Below are 17,034 nucleotides of genomic sequence, written 5' to 3'. Positions count from 1 at the left end.
AAACAGTGAATTAAGTTGGACCAGAGGTGATGAGTTGGCCTCTACTACTACTACTAAGCATTTCTGTAGCGCAACTAGATGTACGCAGCGCAGTACACTTGAACATAAAGAGACCGTCCCTGCTCGACAGAACTTGCAATCTAATTAGGACAGACAAACAGGAGAAATGAGATAAGGGAATTACTAAGGTGGGAATGATAAAACAGACATGGGTACTGAACAAGTGAATAGGGGTTAGGAGTTAAACTGATTCTAATATATTCTTCTGCCAGACTTTTTTGAGTTATGTAAATGATGGTAGCACCTCGTTGGTATAACCCACTGCTACATCTTTTCTCGGCTTTTCTGTCAATCTAAAATAGTGACTTTTATGCCTCCTCAACTTGAGCAGCCCACAGTGTTTCCACAGAATTCAGCAGAAGGCAGCAGTTTGATTTCCTCCTTACACGCCACCTTACCAGAGGATGTCGGCCTTTCTCTGAAGGGGTCACTTCTGCAGGAGAATGTTGATCTCTTTGCCAGTTCAGTCCTTGGAACTTGCTGACACTGCCAGTTAGTTAACAAATGAACATTTAGTGAAGGGAGTACCTCGCATAAATAACTGAATAGAAAACAATATAATGAAATTCAAGGGACACTGGGAAAAAAGAATGTCAGGGTGAATCAAGCCCTAGATGTAACATCCTTGCTTGTGGTTGTGTCTGCTTAGGACATCTCACAAAAGATGAGGTGGTGGAGTACCCTAATGGCTAGTGCAATGGACTGAAAATTGGGGAAGCCAGGATTTAAATCCCACTGATGCTCAGTATGATTTTGGGCAAGTCACTTAGAGGCTCATTTGAAAATGAGCACCGTAATCTTCCATTGCCTCAAGGTACAAACCTTGGGCCTGATGCTCAAAACCTAATGCTGGCGTTAGAGCTTAATAGTGCTGGACTAGCACCATCACTAATCGCTGAATGGACTCTAGCGCAGGAAACAGGATGTGTGCCAGAGATGGCTGCAAATTGTATTTAAATGTAGTCAAATGGGTGTAAATGAGTCACTTGTTATTCCCTCCCAATGCTCAAAGAACAGTTCACAAGCAAACCCTGCTGTTCACCCTATGCTTGGAACAACCTTCCTGAGCCCTTACGCCAAGCCCCCTCCCTGCCCGTCTTCAAGTCTTTGCTTAAAGCCCACCTCTTCAATGCTGCGTTCGGCACCTAACCCTTACCGTTCAGTGAATCCAGACTGCCCCAATTTGACTGCCCCTATCGGACCGACCGTTCACTTGTCTATTAGATTGTAAGCTCTTTGAGCAGGGACTGTCTCTCTTTGTTAAATTGTGCAGCGCTGCGTAACCCTAGTAGCGCTCTAGAAATGTTTAGTAGTAGTTCATGCTGGAAAAATAATGCCAGCTCGGAGCTGGCATTGGGGTGTTTGAAGGGAGGATTTCTGGTGATTTTCTCTTTAAAATCTGCCGGTTTTCATTTGTTTTGAAAGTGGGAGGAAGCCTGTGCAAACTAGAGAATGATATGGGGACAAAGTTTGTCCCCATCACCATGAGTGCTGTTCCCGCTCCGTCCCTGTGAGCTCTGTCTGATCCCATCCACACAAGCCTTGAACAGTTATGATTTTATTAAAGTATAAAAAGAAACAAAATTCTTTACAACTGTGGTTTTATAAATCACAAACTACAAGGATCAACACTACCCCTGTCTCCCCTTCCCCCTCACAAATATCCCCGCCATTATCCGGAAAATTGAATGTCAAATTACTACAGAATAGAGAGTTGCATGGGGACAGAAATCCATCCCGTCCCCACCACAAGTAATCTCCTCCATCCTAGCCCTTGGCCCCACCTTGCTCTCTTCCCCCCCCCCCCCCCCCATCAAGAAAGAGATCTGCAGGAATTATTTATTATTGTTTTGACTTATGAAAACCACTTGTCCCTGAAACATGCTCAAACAGAATAATCTATTTGTACAAAAGAGAAGAAGTGAAGATATGATTCCATGTGCCGCAATGAAAGGAGAGTTTAATTTTACTTCCAGTCTTTATAACACCAGGCTTCTCAAGGCAGATTACAACAGTTAAGATGAACCCATTAGTAAATAGGATAGCCTCACTGAAATTTGGCCATGTATTACTGTATTGTATAGAACAGTGTAGAAAAATGAGCACAAAACACAACCTTTATTAGTGCTGTTTCGCAGCTCTCTACTACAGAATGCTACATAGAAAATTCATGCTAACAGAACACCGTGGTCACACACACAAAACACAAATAGCTGACCAAAAATGATAAACATAAATTTAAACCAAAATCTCAAGAAGCCACACATTGGTTGTAGCACAACACCAAAGAAACAGAAAGAGATGCATTTCCTCCTATACTATGCAAAATAAAAAGATGACACATGCCAGGGATGATGTTAAGGGAGTTAAACTAGGGCAACTGCCCCCTGGCCAATGAGAACCCTAAGCCTGCTGGAAGCTGAAGGTGACACGGCCTGGTAGGGGCCCCAGCCATGTCTAACACCATCTCTGGCAGGATACACATTTTAAATATGACATTCTAATCACAAAATAGAAAATCAAATTATTTTTTTCTACCTGTTGTTGTCTAGTCATTTTAGTTTACAAATCAAGTTGGTCCCAGGCTCTGGTTTCTGTTTCCCTCTGTCTTCTCTTAACTCACTCAGCAGGGTCTCCTGCCCATTTGACATTTCTTCTTTCGCCATGCTCACCATCCATCTTTATTTATTTATTTATTGCATTTGTATCCCACATTATCCCACCTATTTGCAGGCTCAATGTGGCTTACATAGTTTTGTAAACATTGTCATTACAGGATAGCAGATATATTTAGTGTTGCGTAGAAATTAAGTGAGGGAAGAGAGGAGAAGGAAGGGGGTAAGTAGGGTAATTATTGGAGGTGGGTTATCTTAACTGAGTGGGTTGGTGGGGTGGACTAGTGTGGCTATCGGTTCTCATTGTAGGCCTTGTTGAAGAGATAAGTCTTCAGAGATTTGCGGAAAACAGTTGTTTTGTCAATTGTTCTTAGGTCTGTAGGCAATACATTCCACAATTGTGTTCTTATGTAAGAGAAGGTGGTGGCGTGCATCTGCTTGTATTTTAGTCCTTTACAGCTGGGGAAGTGTAGGTTAAGAAATTTGCGGGATGATCTTGTAGCGTTTCTTGGAGGTAGGTCCACGAGGTTTATCATGTAGATTGGGGTGTCCGCGTGAATGATTTTGTGTACAATCATGCAGATCTTGAACGGAATGCGCTCCCTAAGTGGGAGCCAGTGGAGCTTCTCTCTTAAGGGTTTTGTGCTTTCATATTTAGTTTTTCCAAATATGAGTCTGGCAGCAGTGTTCTGGGCGGTCTGGAGTTTTTTGATAGTCTGCTCTTTGCAACCCGCGTATAGTGCGTTGCAGTAGTCCAGATGACTTATTACCATTGACTGTACCAGGGTGCGGAAGATGTATCTCAGGAAGAAAGGTTTTACTCTTTTAAGTTTCCACATGGAGTAGAACATCTTTTTTGTCGTGTTTTTCACATGGGCATCCAGAGTGAGGTTTCGGTCAATGGTGATTCCAAGAATTTTCAGATTTTGTGAGATAGGGAGAGAACAATATGGTGTGATTATGGCGGAGAAGTGTTTTGTGTTATGTTGTGAGGTAAGTACAAGACATTGTGTTTTTTCTGCGTTAAGTTTTAGTTGGAATGCATCTGCCCAGGTGTGCATTGTTTGGAGGCTTTGGTTGATCTCGTTGGTGATTTCATTTAGATCATGTCCGAACGGATCGACATTGTGACGTCATCTGCATATATGTAAGGGTTGAGGTTTTGATTGGCTAGCAGTTTGGCTAAAGGTATCATCATCAGGTTGAATAAGGTTGGCGAGAGGGGGGATCCTTGGGGGACTCCAAATTCAAGTAACCATGGGGGTGATCTGTCCGCGTTGGTTGTTACTTGGTATGATCTTGTGGTCAGGAATCCTTTGAACCATTTGAGAACTGTGCCTCCTATTCCGAAGTATTCTAGTATATGTAATAGTATTTCATGGTTAACATGTCAAAGGCACTGGACATGTCGAATTGTAGGAGGAGTATGTTGTTTCCAGTTGCAATTGTTTGTTTAAATGAGTTCATTGCGGACACTAGAACTGTTTCAGTGCTGTGATTTGATCGAAATGCTGATTGAGACTCATGCAGGATTGAATGTTTATTTAGGTATTCAGTAAATTGTTTCGTCACTATGCCTTCCATGATTTTCGTTATAAGTGGAATGGAAGCTACTGGGTGATAATTGGTTAGGTCCATTGTGCTTTTCTTAGCATCTTTTGGTAGCGGAGTCAGTAAGATATTTCCTTTATCCATGGGAAAGAGACCATTTTGAAGTCTGTGGTTTACATGATTCGTGAGTTCTTTTTTGAATTGTTTAGGGGCAGGTCTTATTAGGCTGTTAGGGCAAATGTCTAATTTGCTTTGTGACTTGGCGTATTTACTGAGCCAATGTGAGGTTTCTTCTGACGTTATTGTGTCGAAGTTGGTCCATGATCGATCTGCTGGGCATTCTCCAGGTTTTGGGTCTAGACATTCAAGGATGCTTGTGCACTCAGTGGTGTTGGTAGGTATCATGAGTCTGAGCTTTTTAATTTTTTCATTGAAGTAGTTCGCAATGGTGTTTGCGGATGGGGTGTCCGTATTATTAGAGGTAACCGATGTAGTGTTTAGGAGTTTGTTTACGAGTGAGAAGAGTTTGTGTGTGTCTTTGTAATTTGGTCCTATTATGGTTTTGTAGTACGCTCTTTTAGTTTGTCTGATAGTGTATTTGTATTTTATTTGTAATTGTTTCCAGTCTTTGAGTGTGTGTTTGTCTTTTTGCTTATTCCATGCTCTTTCTGATCTTCTAACTTGAGTTTTTAGTTCTTTCAATTCTTCGTTAAACCATGGTGATGATTTTTTTCTATGTGAGGTTCTGGTTTGAAGTGGTGCTATGTTGTCTAGTGTTGTTCTGCATCTGTTGTCCCATTCTTGGAGAAATTGGGTGAGTCTGTAGGTGTTGTCCATTTGTCAGTATAGAATAGTTGCCAGAATGTTAGTGGGTCTATTTTGCCTCTCGTAGTGTAGGTTTTTTTTCCTTGTTTTTGTTGTCTTTTTTTGTTCTCCAGTGGAGGGAGAGGTTTGCTTTGTAGTGATCGGACCATGGTGTAGCTGTCCATTTTGTATCTGTAAGTGTGAGGTTTGGTTCTGATGAGAATTTCCACCTCTGTGTACCTATCTTTCCCCATGTTCAGCATCTGTCTTCTCTGTGTCCCCTATATTTCTCTGTACATCATCTCCTCTGTTTCATCTCCCCGCATTCATCACCACTCTGTCCCTGTCCCCTCCACCTGTGTCTAGCATAACTCCTCTGTGTCCCTATCCCCCCCCCCCCCCCCCCCGGTCCAGCAACTCCCTTCTGTGTTCCTATTATCCCCCATGTCTGGCATCTTCCCTCTGTGCCCATATACCCCCGCCTATGTCTGGCATTGCCACTGTTGTCCATATACTATCTGCATGCAGCATCTCCGCTTTGTATTCCTGTCCCTATTCTCCCCTCCATGTCCATCAACTCCCCCTCTGTTTCTGTATACCTCCCTGTGTCCAACATCTCCCCTCCCTCCCTCCCTCCGTTGTGTGTTCAGTATTTCATGCCCTCTTCCTTCATCCTCTCTAGCCCCCCTCCATTTGTCCAGCGCCTTTTTCCCTTCTATCCAGCCCCCCCATGGTCTAGCACCTCACTCCCTTCCCTCCAGTCACCCCATGGGTCCAGCGCCTTACTCCCTTCTAATCCCACCCCCAATGGGTACAGCGCCTCTCTCCCTTCCCTCCCTCCTGCCAGTCAGCACCTCTCTCCCTTCCCTCCAGCCCCCCATGTGTCCCACAACCTCTCCCACATTTTCAGCCCCCCTCCCCACTCTCGCAGGTCCAGCAGCCCCCTCCTGTAGTTCTATCCGTCTCCCCCTTCCCCCCATGGGATTTGCCCAGGAAGTGGAAGGACAGCCCAATGTTTAGAGCAGCAGTCTCAGAATCAAGGAAGCCAGTGTTCTTCTGCTCCATGTGATCTTGGACAAGTTACTTAGTGGTCCTTTTACAAAGCTGCAGTAAGCACTAATGGGTGCTTACTGCAGCTTAAAATGGCATACCGTGGAGTGCAGTCAGGCATCATGTGGCAATCTTGACATATGCGCGCTATACCAGAATGCTAAAAAAATTGGGGGTGGGGCAGAGAGATTGCAGCATGCTGATTAACACGTGAGCCCTTCACGCCTACAAAATAGATGGCAGTAAGGGCTCATGCGCTAATCCTTAATGACCACATGGTAATGAAAAAATTAGTTTGTAGCCATTAATAGAAGAAATAGGAAAATCAGCCATCTTACTGCAGCAGTAAAAATAGCCTTGGTGCACAGGAAAGACCTGCGTAGGCTGCACTAAGGGCACTTTTTACCACAGCTTTGTAAAAAGGCCCCTTAATCCTCCATTGCCCCGGGTACAAACTTAGGTATCATTACTAAGGTGCACTAAATGATAAGGCACCTATAGGAATATAATGGGCGTCTTATCATCTAGCACATGCTAAATCCATTAACATACCTTAGTAAAAGGACCCCTTATATTGTAAGCCCTCTAGGGATAGGGGAATACCTACTGTAAATGCTACTACTGAAAAGGCATGAGCTAAACTGACATTCCGCCCTCCCCCCATGAACGGTTTGTAATTGTGTTGTTTAATATCTGTGCTGCACTGCCAGCTCCTTAAGTGTGACTCATCAGATTTCATAGAACATTTATTTTTTTTTCATGTTGTAGGCTTCTAGACAGGCTTCAGGCATCCCAGGCTTGACCCCAACGGAGGAGAGGTAAGTAGTTAAGTTACTTCCATATACAAAATTAGTTTTTCATTGTACTGTTTCATAAGCTGCTTAAAAATATATGTATCTGCTTTTCCACAGGGATGGAAACCTTCAGGATATTGTGAACAGTGGCAGCCTACATGAGTTCCTTGTGAATTTGCACGAGAGGTTTGGGCCAATTGCGTCTTTCTGGTTTGGACAGCGACTCGTGGTCAGCTTGGGTTCTGTTGAGCTGCTGAAACAGCATATTAATCCGAACCGGACTTGTAGGTTTTATTTTGTTCTGTGTTTTGCTATTTTTATTCAGCTGAACTGAAATTTGAAATTGGTAGTACAAGGGCTGGTGCAAGCTATTAGGTGCCCTAGGGCATTGCTTCTCAAACCTGGGGGATCATCAGCCAGTCGGGTATTCAGAATTTCCCTAATAAATATACATAAGAGATTTGCATAATATGGGGGTGACAGGCATTCAAATCTGTCTCATGCATGTTCATTAATTTCACTGTAGTCACTATAATATTATTGCAATTTTTATTATCACAACTTCAATTCAAAACAATTTTAATACTTGGTACAATGTAATTTTCCTTACTCATACCCACACTCACTCGCAACTACGTATATTGACCATACATTTCTCAACAATATTTATGAAGCACTTTCTGTTGTTCAAATTCCTGTTCTGTTCTAGGCTGCATTCTTACCCAGTTGTATATAGTTTCAGGTTAACTACTATTTTGTCCTCAGCATTGTGAAGCCCAATTGAGCTATGGTGGGTTTTTTTTCAGTATGCCTGATAGCTAGGGATTCCCATATTTGAGAATATGGCCTGCTTGTCCTCGGAGAAAACGAAGATACCTGTAGCAGGTATTTTTTGAGGACAGCAGGCCATTCATTCTCAGATTTGGGTGACATCATCCACGTCGTTCGGTGCAGAGCTTAAATAAGCTACTAGAGTTTTAAGAGCATGTGCAGCGCGGGACCATCACTACAATACTATAGAATACTACAAAAAGGAGACAACTCCCCATGGAGTTGTCTTTTTTTTTTTTTTTGTAGTATGATCTAGTATTGTGTTGATCATCTTGCGCTCTTGGGGCGAGCAGGAAGGCACGCATGTAAGGAGGGGACACCTCATGTTGTTAAAGCTCTAGTAGTTTGTTTAAGCTCTACACTGGACAACATGGATGATGGCACCCAAATCTGAGAATGAATGGCCTGCTGTCCTCGGAGAATACCTGCTACAGGTAAGTATCTTCACTGTATTATAGAACATGTATGCAATTGGCACCTACCTTTAGGAGACCTGTTATAGAATGAGGGGGATACTGTACAGAATGACAGTAGTTATGTAAAGGATATTCTCTGTACAAAGCCTGTTGTACATATAGAAAAGGCCGTCTATAAATTTGGTGTATATGTGCCAAGGCAGCATGTAGGCATTCCTAGAGGTGTAGTTGGGCAGAGGAGGAACAGTTATGATTTACCTGTATAGTTTATAACAGTGTTTCCCAAGTCAGTCCAGTAGTCATCTGGTCATTGAAGGCACATTTTTGTGCCTTATTCATTATAAAAACAGTTCTAGCTCAAAATGTCATAGTTTTGTTCCATTTTGGCTGAAAAACATCTGAGGACCGCCCTTAACAGGCCCCCGACACACCCCATTGAGATTTGGACACACTGCAGACGAACACTATAGAAAAACGTCTGAAAATTTGGTTTTGAAAATACTGACTTGGATGTTTTTGTGAGAGAAATTGTCCAAATGCTGCTTTATGCCACTTTTTAGACGCTTTTCTCTTTCAAAAATGAGCCCCATAGTAACCAGTGGAACTTTGCAAGTCTGCCTGCTTTTGGTGTCTCGTTATAACATCAAGCCCAAAAGGACCTTTTTAAGCTGTAGGCACCCCTTCTTGGTTAACCTGTCTCTCCTATTTCAGCGGATCCATTTGAAATGATGCTGAAATCACTGTTAGGATACCAGTCAGGAGCCATTGGGGATGCCAGCGAGAGCCTCCTCAGGAAAAAACTGTATGAAGCTGGAGTGAATAAGGCTCTGCAGAGCAACTTTGCCATCATTCTGAAGGTACAGTTCATAGGAGATTTTACAGCATGAGAGGAAATATGGCATATTACTTGAATATATGAGATGCAGTTAAGGTGTTTTCTGCCGAAGTTAAATACTTTTAGAAGGGATAATGTAGTGTGAGAAAGGAAGGAGATCATTAAACCAGTCTTGGCAGTAACCTCGGCTTATACATAGAGGGGGCAAAGAGCCCTGTTAGGGTTGCTTTTGCCAAGGTTTAGGTGGATAAAAGTGTAAGAAATTGTAAAGAGTACCAGTCTATGCCCAGTGTTTCTTTACGTTTGCACCCTAGAATCTGGGGAATTTTACCTGTCTTAGGAAAAAGCGGCATTTCTCGCTTGTAGCAGGTGTTCTCTGAGGATAGCAGAACACACATGACCATAGTTGGCTCCAGACCTTGTTACAGGAGGAGTTGGAATGTATCTTGGCTCAGTGCAACACCCGGCATCGATAAACAGTTAAGGCATGGGCCTTCAGGTTTGGTTGGGACAATACCATAGTCGACACAAACACCCTTGGTGCCTTGGCGTCGCACCAAGCCAAGATATTTCCATCTCTTGTAATAGGGCCTGTGTCTAATGTGGTAAGTGCTGTCCTGCTTATCCTCAGAGAAGAATTAAATCTAGATCCTGTTTGCTTGCAGTCATAGAGAGAAGGGGTCTTTTATTTTTCCTATCTGTCCTAGGCTATTTACTTTCTTCAAGACAACTCGCTAGCAACATGAAATTATCCCATCTCTCTTCACATGAATGAACTGTTACCAGCTTCTGAAGTGAGTTGTATTCTCTCTCTCTCTCCTCATTTCCATTATCCCTCCTTCTTCCATCAGCTTTTCATCTTCCTTCTCATGTTGCTGGAGCAGCATATATATTGCTCCATGTTAGCTAGATCCAGCATGTCGAGCCCCATAGCCTGTTGCTGTAGAGTGGAAAGGGAGAGCAGTAAGTGCCGAAGAGAGAATAATGCAAGGCAGTAAAAATGGATTTAACTGTAAAAGGCCAAGTTTATGAGAAGCCGGGGGCCACAAAAAGAAGCCTGAGTAAGATATATGGAAAACTGCCAGCTTCATGCCTGGGATGGTAAGGAATTTAAAAGTACCTCTACATTATTAAAGGTTACTCTGTAAAAATTAGACCTCTGGGTTTCTTAAGGGGTGGATAAATGTGATATACAGCTTAGCAGCAACAGCGGTTTATATCAGGGCTAGATTAATACTGTATTAGGCCCTAGGCAAACATACATTTGTGGGCCCCCCCTACCCAGTTCACTTTCCCTGACTGCCTCCTCTCCATCCCAGATCTTCATTCATAGCCTTCGCCCACTCTCATTTCACCTCTCCAGCAGTAGCAGAGATGCAAAGTTACCCATTTCTAGACTGGAGATTTTAGGACAGTCCTGGTTTGGAACTTACATCCCAAAGCAGTGTGGGATTTGTAGTGCTTGATCCTGCCCAATAAAATCAGTGCTGTGTGTCCCATAATGCACCTGGATGGGGTGGTCAGAAATCCAGGACTGTCCCAAAATCTTCAGCCCAGAACTGGGTAATTTGGCTTCTCTGGAAAATGTGCAGAGCCTAGCTGTGAGTGTATTGACAGTATTAGTTTGTGAGTGATCATGAGGACTAAGCAACTACATGCTTCAATTGGAGTGACTTAATGGTTAGAGCTGGAAAGCTGCCAAATTGCCCAGTTCCAGGAAGGAGATTTTAGCCAGTCCGGAACTTCGCCATTCACTTGTTCTATTATGGGTTGCCAGTTTCACGGTTTGGCATCAATCCAAACCTTGAGAATGTCATTTTTATTTCTTTGTTTTTCTATAGTTAACTTAGAGCACATGTACAGGGGTTTTTGATTGAATGTAAAAATTGTCTTAATAAAATTATCTACAATAAACAATAAAATTTGTATATCTATAGCAATTTTGGTTCCGGTTTGGCAAGTGATTGATGTCACACAGTAGGCTCAAGGGTTTGAAATAGCTGAGCGCTATCAGAGTCCTAATAGCCTGGCCACTGGTTAATTAATATCTGATGCCACCGGCCCATTGTTTCCCCTTTTTTTCCTCTTTTTTTAAACGATAAAAAAAGAAAGAATAAAAGTCCACATCACAGTTTTTTTTTTGTTCCCTTTTCTGATAGCAGATGATTTCTGAGGAACATTAGCATATTTTTCATTATTGTTCCCCCTTCTTTAATTGATGAGTCCTGAATTTCTGACAGCCCTATCCTGATGTGTTATGGATCCTGCAGCACTGATTCCAATGAGTATAATCAGGGACTGCAGACAACACTCCGAATTAGGATGTAAATTCAAAAGCAGGACTGGCTAAAATGTCTCCTTCCTAGAACTTGGCAGCTTTGCAGCAGTGAGCAAAGAACCGGGGAAGTACAACCGGTCAGTGGCGTACCAAGGGGGGGGGCGGTGGGGGCGGTCCTCCCCGGGTGCACGCCGCTGGGGGGGGTGTCGCGCACCTGTCCGCTATGTTCGTTCTGTGCTCCCTGTGCTCCAGAACAGGTTACTTCCTGTTCTGGGGCAGAGGGAGCACGGAAACGAACGAAGCGGACAGGCGCACGTCACCCCCCCCCCAGTGGCGTGCACCCGGGGGGGGGGGGTCGCGCTGCACCCAGGGGGCGGGGCGCATTGGCGATCCGCCCCAGGTGTCAGCCCCCCTAGGAACGCCACTGCAACCGGTCATTTTTGCCCTCTGTTTCCTCTAGGACAAACTAGAGATGCCAAGGGTGGACTGCTCCAAGGTGTGAAATTTGTAGGTGATGTGTCTGAGAGATTAAATTTATAAATGTCACATGTGATAAAAGCTTCACAAAATGGAAGAAGCAAAAGAAAATGTGTTTAGGCAAACTTTGTAAGTCTAAGTGCTTTGAAAATGAGCCCCTAATTTACTGTTCTTTGAGGCTTCTGAAAAGGATATAAACGGAGTGCAGGCAATATTAGGACAGTTTTCAAAGGGATTTACCCAGGTAACTTAATAGCTGGGTAAATTCCTCAGGCATAAAATTTCCCAGCACTCAGTCCGCACACAAGTACATTTATACCAGTGGACATCCTGCGTTTCAGTCCAAAATCTCAAAAGGAAAATGTATTTATATGAGACTTGCTTTGCCAGAGACACACATGCACTCTTGCTGAGTAGTCGTATGTGCATGCACGTGCACACACACATTCTCTCATTTAGACACACACTTACTCTTCAGATATATACACACATATGCACACTGTCCTTTTTCAAATATATAAACATTCGCATGAATATACACACACAAACCCTCTTCTTGTGCTCTGGTACTGTTTTCTCTTCATGTGCTCATTCAGCTAGTATCCCAATCCCATCATCATGTAAAGCTCTTTCTCTGCATGCAGCATCCCCCTCACCCATTTCCCCCATGCCCCTTACATTCCTACCCCTGAACACTCACTTAGTTCTACTCTCCAAGGCTCTATGAAGTGCTTTATTTCCCCCCCCCCCCCCCCCCATAGCCCTTGCAGTTCAGCCCCTCCATCCTGTGACAAAGCAGCCTTCTCATTGGCTGGATTCTACCACAAGTCTCTGTACTGGAAGGGGGAAGCATTGGTGTGTTTATAGAGAAGTAAACTCTGAAAAATTGTCTACACACGTTATCCAGCCTTCTGGCTTCTGCACAGTTAATTTATAAATCTACTGATTCTTGAAAAAAAAATCCAGACAATCCTGACCGCATCTGACAGGCCCCCTCCTCTAAACATTTGGGCCCTAGGCACTTGCCTACTTTGCCTATGCCTTAATCCGGCTCTGGCTCAGACCTCAGAATACAGAGCTGGAATTCTAGTCCCTTGTATGGGAAATTCTAGCCTACTTATGAGTGTCCTTAGCATTTTGTCTCCAAGTAGGTTAGTTTTATCCGTTCTATGACGGTAATGAACTTCATTCCTAAGCCCTTGAGTGGAATCTAACAATTTTGCACAGTTCAGAGCTTCAGCTAGTGTCCTCTGCAGATTTTGACTAGAATGTTTCCTGTCTTAGCTTCCCTGTTGTGATTGCTAATCACCACAGAGATGGGAAAAGAAAAACAATTCTAATGGTCACTTGAGCATTTCAGTACCTTTCCTATAAATAAGATTTATTGAAGTTAAAAGCAGGGTTTATTGTGGAGGGCTATCAGAGTCAAAGCTCTTCATTGTTTAGGGAGTTTGGGGGAGGAAGGTAGAGGTTGGTCAAGGGGGATCGGGGAGGGGTTAGGAATTCTATGTCTATTGTGTGTACTGCCGAAATTGTCCTTTTTTATGACTGTTTTAAATGTTTGGGTTAGTGTCAGACCACTAAAAAGTTTCATCCGAACAAAGAAATAGTTGGCGGTACGGGAAGTTTGATGTTATAAATAAAACAATATATGTATCGGTGTATGTTGTTTTAAGATGCACAGCTGTATTTGTAAGAGTAGATATTTGCATGTTGATCTTTTTGAAGTTCTTTATTATGATGTCTGTACCAACAATAGAGATTTTTGTAGGGGGGTGAGTAAGAATCTCTAATCTATAACAGCTCAATAAATCTGTTTTTGCAGTACATAGACACTACTACTACTATTTATCATTTCTATAGCATTATTAGACATACGCAGCATTGTACACTACTACTGCTATTTATCATTTCTATAGCATTACTAGATGTATGCAGCGCTGTACACTAAACACTACTACTTATCATTTTTATAGCGCTACTAGACGTATGCAGCGCTGTACACTAAACACTACTACTACTTATCATTTCTATAGCCTTACTACACATACACAATGCTGAATACTAAACACTACTACTAATATTATCATTTCTATAGTGTTGCTACACGTATGCAGCACAGTACACTAAACACTACTACTTATTTTTATAGTGCTACTAGACGTTTGCAGCGCTGTACACTAAACACTACTACTACTTATCATTTCTCTAGCGCTACTACACGTACGCAGCGCTGTACACTAAACACTACTACTAGTACTACTTATCATTTCTATAGTGTTGCTACACGTATGCAGCACAGTACACTAAACACTACTACTTATCATTTTTATAGTGCTACTAGACATTTGCAGCGCTGTACACTAAACACTACTACTACTTATCATTTCTCTAGCGCTACTACACGTACGCAGCGCTGTACACTAAACACTACTACTAGTACTACTTATCATTTCTATAGTGTTGCTACACGTAAGCAGTGCTGTACAGTAAACACTTCTACTACTACTTATTTCTGCAGAATTTCTGGACATACGCAGTGCTGTAGACTGAACACTACCACTACTACTTATTTCTATTGCGTTTCTGGATGTATGCAGCGCTGTACACTAAATACTACTATTACTACTACTTATCATTTCTATAGTGCTACTAGATGTACGCAGTGCTGTACACTACTACTACTACTTATTGCTAAAGTGTTACTAGACGTACGCAGTTCTGTACACTAAACACTGCTACTACTTATTTCTGTAGCATTATTAGACGTACTCAGCGCTGTACACTAAACACTACTTCTACTTTTTTCTGTAGCGTTACTAGACATACTCATAGTAACATAGTAGATGATGGCATATAAAAACAGTCCATCCAGTCTGCCCAACAAGATAAACTCATATGTGCTACTTTATATGTATACCTGACCTTGATTTATCCTTGCCATTTTCGGGGCATAGACCGTAGAAGTCTGCCCAGTACTTGCACCGCCTCCCAACCACCGGTGCTGCCATCCAATTTCCGCTAAGCTTCTGAGGATCCATTCCTTCTGAACAGGATTCCTTTATGTTTATCCCATGCATTTTTGAATTCCATTACCGTTTTTATTTATTTGTTACATTTGTATCCCACATTTAAAGAACAAATACGTGTACATTAAACACTACTACTACTTTTCATTTCCATAATGTTACTAGACGTATGCAGCACTGTACACTAAACACAACTACTACTACGTATCATTTTTATAGCGCTAGTAGACATACGCAGCGTTGTACACTAAACACTACTACTATTTATCATCTAGCATTACTAGACGTACACAGTGCTGTACACTAAACACTACTACTGCTACTTATTTCTATAGCATTACTCAGACGTATGCAGCGCTGTACACTAAACACTACTACTACTACTTATATCTATAGCACTACTAGACGTACACAGTGCAGTATACTAAACACCTACTACTACTTATTTCTATAGTGCTACTAAATGCTGCACACTAAACACTACTAGTACTACTACTTATCATTTTTATAGCGCTACTAGATGTATGCAGCACTATATACTAAACACTACTACTTATTTGTGTAGTGCTAGTAGATGTTCGCAGTGCTGTACACTAAACACTACTAGTACTTATTTCTATATGTATGCAGCGCTGTACTCTAATCACTACTACTGCTTATCATTTTTATAGTGCTACTAGATGTACGTAGTGCTGTACACTAAATACTACTACTACTTATTTCTATAGCGCCACTACATATATACAGTGCTGTACACTAAATACTTCTACTACTTATTTCTATAGCGCTACTAGACATACGCAGTGCTGTAAACGAAACACTACTACTAGTACTACTACTTATTACTATAGCACTACTAGATGTACGCAGCACTACACAAATTATATGCAGCTACTTTCTCTGTCCCTTGTGGGGTCACAATCTGTTTTGTACCTGGGGCAGTGGAGGGTTAAGTGACTTACCATAGGGTCACAAGGAGCTGCAGTGGGAATTGAACCCTGTTCCCCAGGATCTCAGCTCACTGCACTAACCATTAGGCTACTCTTAATTATACTGGAGAAAAATATTGAACTTAAATGTTAACATTGCTGATCTTATATTGTATTGCATTTGGTGCACAATAAAATTGTTTTCACTAAAGTTAAAAGTAGGGTTTATGGAAATTGGGGGGGGGGGGTGGAGGGGAATAGGCTGGCAGTTTTAAATGTATCAATGGGACTGGTTTACATGTTGAATGTTTGTATGATTATTGGTTTTGGTGTATAATTTAAAAAAAAAAAAAAAGAGAGAGAATTAAAACTAACTCCAGGCTTTGCTAAGCAATACTGCCTATTTTTCATGTGCCCTGACTACAAAGTTTAATCACTAATTATTAGAGAGAGAAACCAAGATTAATGATGTTCTGCCGTCACATTTCATAGCTGTCAGAAGAATTGCTTTCCAAATGGCTCTCGTACCCAGAGTCCCAGCATGTGCCCCTCTGCCAGCACATGCTGGGCTTTGCCATGAAGTCTGTCACACAATCCGCAATGGGCAGCAGCTTTGAGGATGACCAGGAAGTACTCAGGTTCCGCAAGAATCATGATGCGGTAAGTTTCTCTCTTAGTGCTGCATCCTCCATATTCACATTATCTCACTCAGAAACAAATATCTAAGCTGTGGGTGTTGATGGCAGCACGCCCTGTAATAAGGGTACTGACATTCACATTCTTATTAGACAACTAAATGTTTAGAATAATGGTGTTCACATGTGTATGTGTATGCATCCATACATAACTGCCAGAATTCTCCTACTGCTATTCTGCAAATACCCACATAGCCATGCAGAAAGCTACCGCAGGCTGCAGCAGGTGGTTAATGAGCAATCTGCACACTCATTATGGGCCGCAAGTTGCATAAAGACGTTTAGCGCCAATATTTACTTATGCAGGAGACATTAGCACGCAGCATATTTAAATGCATAGTATATAGGCTATTAGCGAATCCACAGCAATGCAGAGAAATTAATAGCCTATGCACTGCTGTCTACAGCACAAGAAATTTACCACTAGATCTGAGGCAGTGTACAAAAGGTTAGGAGGAGCCTCTGAACTAACCCCTTGCCCCCCCCCGTAGCTTTCTACATTGTTCCCTGGTAGTCTAGCACCCCTCCCTCGTACTCCTGAACTGATCCAATCCCTTCCTGCCCCTCCCCACAAATACAAACAAACAGCTCCAGTAATCTAGTGTTGTGTTCTCCAGCCCCAACATTACACATCCCTGGTAGTTTTCCTTAAATGGTAGACTGGCCTAAC

The 17,034-nt window shown here is 42.3% G+C and overlaps 1 protein-coding gene across 1 annotated transcript in view; it reads left to right on the top strand.

Annotated features, from left to right (window-relative positions):
• The window catches only part of LOC115474674 (cytochrome P450 20A1), a 90,646-nt gene that overhangs the window by 3,471 nt on the left and 70,141 nt on the right, over positions 1–17,034 (top strand). Inside the window, exons 3-6 of the mRNA XM_030210272.1 lie at positions 6,849–6,898; positions 6,992–7,158; positions 8,833–8,978; positions 16,162–16,329. Of these exons, the coding sequence (XP_030066132.1) occupies positions 6,849–6,898; positions 6,992–7,158; positions 8,833–8,978; positions 16,162–16,329 (531 nt within the window). The remainder of the gene's footprint in view (positions 1–6,848; positions 6,899–6,991; positions 7,159–8,832; positions 8,979–16,161; positions 16,330–17,034) is intronic.

This window comes from Microcaecilia unicolor, chromosome 7 (genome assembly GCF_901765095.1).
Source record: "Microcaecilia unicolor chromosome 7, aMicUni1.1, whole genome shotgun sequence".
Taxonomy (NCBI): Eukaryota; Metazoa; Chordata; class Amphibia; order Gymnophiona; family Siphonopidae; genus Microcaecilia; species Microcaecilia unicolor.
The sequence above is the reverse complement of the archived record's forward strand: the minus strand, read 5'-3'. Positions and strand labels throughout refer to the sequence as shown.